A 5,408-nucleotide genomic window follows, 5' to 3' on the forward strand; every position below is an offset into this window, starting at 1 on the left:
CAATATCAAAATCCCCCACACTTGAACCTTGCTTGTCCTCAAGCAAGTCTATCTTCAAATAATATCAACTCTAACAAAGATAAAAATATTCGAACAAGTCTTCAATAATAATAGAATCAAAACATACCGATATCGTCTTCAAAAATCATTAACTCCATATCATGTAGTCTTCAACAAAACAAGCGCAATGTTCAAGCCTTCAATCAAGTATAATCTTCAAAATAGAACTCATGATCACGCAAAAAGCTTCATGACCCCAAATCAAGAACAATATGTTCGGAACCAAGAAAAATTTGGCCTTAGGGAAAACAAGACCTTAAGAAAACCATTTTTTCTTTTTAAGAACGGGAAAACTAGCTAAGTATTTACACCAAACCAATTTTTCAGAAATTTTGGGGTTTTAAGGTTATGTGCTTTCAAAGCCATCCCAGTTTTAGGACGATCGCACGGGTAATTTCCAGCCCAGTATATCATCTAGGATGAACTACCTTCCGGTTCGAAGGCGATGAGAAGACAACTTACCTTGGGTGTAATTATTTTGGGAGGTCTAGTGCACGAAACCTGAATGACTTTACTTTCAAGCAATGGTCTTTTGAAACTCAACTTAACTTGTAAGACTTTACTTACAAGTTTCGGAAGACTTTACTTCCTAAAAACAACATGGGAGGACTCGATTCTCCCAGAAGTGTTTAAACACTTGTTTGATTTATTTAAGGTCCTTGGACCCCAATTCTCATGCATCTAGCTTTTATGCTAGTTTTGAGAAAATGTAAGAAGCTGATACTACATTTCTGTATTTTAAAAGGGTACCATGGCTTTTGACCATGGTGTGTGTTGTCTGAGCAAAACTAGCACGAAACCATTGCTCTTCCTAAAGAAGACGACACTTTGTGAAGCTCAAGGCTCCTCTTCCCACAGTATTTTACATTGGTGTAACACATCGTGAAATGATGCCTTAACCAATGTCAGTATGAAATGATGTAGAATAGGAACTCTCCTACACCAAGTAAGACAGGCATTCGGAAGACTCAACTTCCTTTATGGATGGACTTGAATCATCCTACAATTTTGGGTTTTTATACCTTGGAAGACATTGCTCCCTTATTACACACCCTCACGTAAAAGAAAATGCAAAACACCAACACTATTGAGGTACCTGTACAATTTAACTTACAAAGGTGATAACATTTGTTTCATAAAACAACTACACTTAGCTTTTAAATGGGTCAAAAATTTTAAAATTTCCCCAATTTAGACAAAAATAAGACTCAAGCCAAGTGCATTACATCCGCGAGAATTTGTATCTCCCCCCCCCCCCCCCCCCCCCACCACCTAAGATCATGTAATGCCCTCATTTACATGAAATAAGATAAATCAAATATAAATTCGAGAGGATAATAGATTGAATGGGAAAAAACATAACCTGATGATGTAGAGCCACATAATCGTGAAACAGAGTGACAGATGGCTCTGCACTGAAGGCCATTCCTCAATTTTCATCACATAAATGTAGTACCTGTAATGATTAAACAAGAACAAAATACAAAAATAAAAATATTTTTAGATTTTTTCAGTTTTTTAGGATTTTTTAGTTTTAAAACACACGCAATATACAAATTATACAAGGATATACATTGTGCAAGTTTATTAACGAGTCTTGTACTAGACTCCAACTTCTCCCCAACTGATGCCCGGATGGTGGGTTCCCTCCTTCAAACCATGGGAACCTCCACTTTCAAAACCATTACCGATCATACTTATCAACCAATCATCCGCAGCCCTTGACACCCTAGTCAGTTCCCTCAACTTTTCCTTCTCTTTCTTCGATAAATTAAAAACTAACCAAAGTCTTAACTGCTCATCTTTCTCATTCATCGCTTTCTTACCTGCCCGAATAACCTTCTCATAGACCTATTAACAACACTATCATCGGGCGATTTAACCACGTGTTTTTCTTTAACAACTCCACCCCCACACTTAGGCTTTCTACTAGTCTCAGTTTTATCATTATCAGTTTTTACACTAGTAAGTACATTCACAGAATCAACGGGTGTGGGTGGTGGTTTAACACTAAACTTGGTTTGAAAACTTAAAGTTTTACCTCTATCCCTCAAAATCAGTTTACAAGTTCTCCAGTTAGTTAATGCACATGCAGTTGCTAAAAGTGGTCTACCTAAAACGATGGCTACAACCTTATCCTCTGGCATATCAACAACCACAAAGTCAGCTGGGAACTCTAATTCACCTATCTTAACCACCAAAGTTTCAGCAATCCCTATGGGTTTACTAATCGAATGGTTAACCAATCTAACCCTAGTATTAGTCGACTTAAGCTCATTCAAACCCAAACGTGAATAAACAGACAAATGCATAAAACTGATACTCGTACCTGAATTAGTTAAACACATAAAAATTTCAGAGTCATCAATCCTACAGGGCACTATGAATGGCCCGGGATCACCTAGCTTTGGTGGCATATCTTTCTTCTTCAAAATAGCAACACCTTCCTCTTCAAGAAACACGGAGGATGCCTGCTCATGCTCACCCTTCTTCGCCATTAAATCTTTCAAAAATTTTCCATAATTGGGCATACCTACAAGAACATCAACCAAAGGTACATGCACACAAATATTTTCGTTAGTATTAATAGACTTACAAACAGTGTCCTTTGGTTGGTCGGATTGAATAGCTCTCGGATATGGAATAGGCGGCTTGTACACTTTCAACTTAGGTGACGGTTTCACCTCTTCTTCCACTTTAATCTCATCAACACTAAACTCAGGAGACTCGGTAGTCTCCACACTCTTAACTTCTGACTCTTGATTAACCGAACTAGAAGAACTCCCCTTCATCAAACTCATCAAGTAATTACCATACGCGGGAGTTATATCACTAACTCTAATCCAACCGTCTGTACCATTATGAGTATAAGTTGGAATAACCTCATCGAAATCATAACCCTCATCACCATAAATAGTATTCACCTGCGAATAAGTAGAAACCTGAGGCTTTTTATTCGTCACATCACTTCAGTTGTTATTAGTCAAGATTGTTCGGGTGGCCCATTGACATTTGGATTAGCTTGCGTATTCGAAGGGAGAGCACCCGATGGTCTCTCTATTAGAGATTGAGCTATACGTCCAACATCCCGTTTCAAATTCTAAATCGAGGCCTGCTGACTTCTCGCTTGATGTTTTGTTGATTCACTATCTTGCCTCAAAGCTGTGATGCTTTCATCCGTCTTTGTAATAAAACCCCACAATAACTCCTCCAGTGAAGGACCCTTATCCACATACAACTGATTCTGATTTCGATTAACGAACCCCGGTGGTCCGTTCCTTTGATAACCTGAACTACCTCCTTGATACTGATTATTGTATTGATTACCCAAGTAGTTCACCTGCTCTTCCATAGATGCCTGATTACAATCCTTTATGAGATGTGGCCCTTGACATAACTCACAACCAACTTTCATAGTGTGCATCTCCTTAGTCATCGATTCCATTTGTCTTTTAACAGTTGCAAGTTGAGCCTTAACTGAAGCGAGTTCATCACTAGTTTCGGTACTAGCGACATGAGAAGATCGCGAAACATCCATCTCTTGGTGCCAATCATATGAGTGTGTAGCGGTTTTAGAGATGATGTTATAAGCTTCATTTGGTGTCTTTTTCATTAACGAATCACCTGTAGCAATGTCAATCTCTTTTCTCGTTGGCACATTAACACCCTTATAAAAAATTTGGACCTTGTTAAAATTGTTCAACCCGTGTTGAGGACAATTTCGAAGCATTTTACCGAAACGGGTCCAAGCATCATAGAGTGTCTCATTTGACTTCTGAACAAAGTGATTAATGTCACTCTGTAGTTTCGCAGCCTTTGACGCAGGAAAGAAACGCTGCAAGAACCTATCTTCCATCGTAGTCCAACTGTCAATTTCACCTTCGGGCAATGATTCTAACCAGTCCTTTGCATCATCTTTTAAAGACCAAGGGAAGACCCGCAAATAGATAACAGTATCTAAAACTTGGGCAATCTTGAACAAATTACAAATGCTTTAGAAAGATCGAATATGCTCGAATGCATCCTCTTTCGGCGTACCCCTGAACTGGCACTGATGAGTGATCATATTTAAAATCTTCCCATTAACCTCATAAACTTTATCAACTACCAGTTGGGTAATGGCATGTCCATTACCAGCCCTCGTGGCTTTCATCATCGCTTCCATGGATTGACCTCTCGCTGGTTCACCCATTTTAACCTCTTCTTTCTTAATATATTCAAAGTCCAGAATATAAAAAAGGTAATTCTAAGAAACCTTCAGTGATTTCTTTCTCAACTTTAGCTTTGATGCGTGTATGGTAAACTCTAGACGGTCCAAGAGTAATTTGTACCTAACCTGTGTTCACACCACCACAAAACTAAAGCATAAAACTGAAATAAAATAACAGAAAAGTAACTTTCGCGAAAACAAGCTTCCATGAAAGGATCGAATAACTAAAAGCTTTTAAAATCCTAAGACACACCGCTCCCCGGCAGTGGCGCCAAAAATTTGATATGCGAAAAACACACCTAATCTTATTATAGTATACTTACGAATTCATCCACAGGGAGCAAAGTTTAGGATTTGAAAACTATTAATTATTCTAAAGATTTTAGTTGTAAAATGGGGTTTTGATGTAAAACTAATTAAAACAAAGATAGAAAATACGAATTCAATAGATAAAGAGGTATTCACTTAGATTCAATTCCCTAGGATCCGGATTGCTTTTATTAAGAACAATGTTATTAAATCCCTAAGTATAACTCTCGTTAACCAAGTTCATTAATCAATTAGTAAGATAGGCTAGCGTCCTTTACTTAGTTACCAGTTATATCATGAAAGTGTCGGTTTTTCACGTTGGTCTCCCATTATGAAGAACACATTCAATCAATATTAACTAATCAAATTTATGATTCAGTTGAAGGGTAAATCGGCGTCCCTATTTAAGATTCACAATTATCTACTCAATTGATGGGATTAATTACTAATCTAATTCACCGGCCTCCCGTATGTAATTCAACTTATCTATTTATTTCTCAATAACCAAGATAAATTAATTGATCTATTAACTCTCGTTAGATCAACCAACAAGCTAGTAATCAATGAGATCAATTAATGAGAGTAATTAAGAATCACAATCAAAAGTAATTATCAATACATACAAAAGATCAATCAATCCTTCACCTAGGTTCAATCATCTAAGCAAATACTAAGAATTTAGCTACTCATAATGATAATCAAAGCACACAAGCAAAGATATAAACAATAATCAACCATTGTAAAGATTAAAATAAAAGACAAGAGTTTACCAATGATTAATAATTGAAATCCTAGTATTTAAATGCTCCAAAATACCTTAGAAAGCTCA

General features: G+C 37.1%; 1 protein-coding gene across 1 annotated transcript; it reads right to left on the minus strand.

Annotated features, from left to right (window-relative positions):
• Positions 1 to 1,104: 1,104 nt before the first annotated feature.
• LOC139900535 (uncharacterized) lies at positions 1,105 to 4,252 on the minus strand. Its single transcript, XM_071883301.1, has 6 exons — positions 4,148 to 4,252; positions 3,173 to 4,033; positions 1,887 to 2,984; positions 1,766 to 1,821; positions 1,424 to 1,516; positions 1,105 to 1,156 (listed from the first exon to the last, which is right to left on the minus strand). The coding sequence occupies exons 1-6, from the start codon at positions 4,250 to 4,252 to the stop codon at positions 1,105 to 1,107; spliced, it is 2,265 nt and encodes a 754-aa protein (XP_071739402.1).
• Between the last annotated feature and the right edge of the window lie 1,156 nt (positions 4,253 to 5,408).

This window comes from Rutidosis leptorrhynchoides, chromosome 3, assembly GCF_046630445.1.
Source record: "Rutidosis leptorrhynchoides isolate AG116_Rl617_1_P2 chromosome 3, CSIRO_AGI_Rlap_v1, whole genome shotgun sequence".
In the NCBI taxonomy this organism is placed as follows: domain Eukaryota; kingdom Viridiplantae; phylum Streptophyta; class Magnoliopsida; order Asterales; family Asteraceae; genus Rutidosis; species Rutidosis leptorrhynchoides.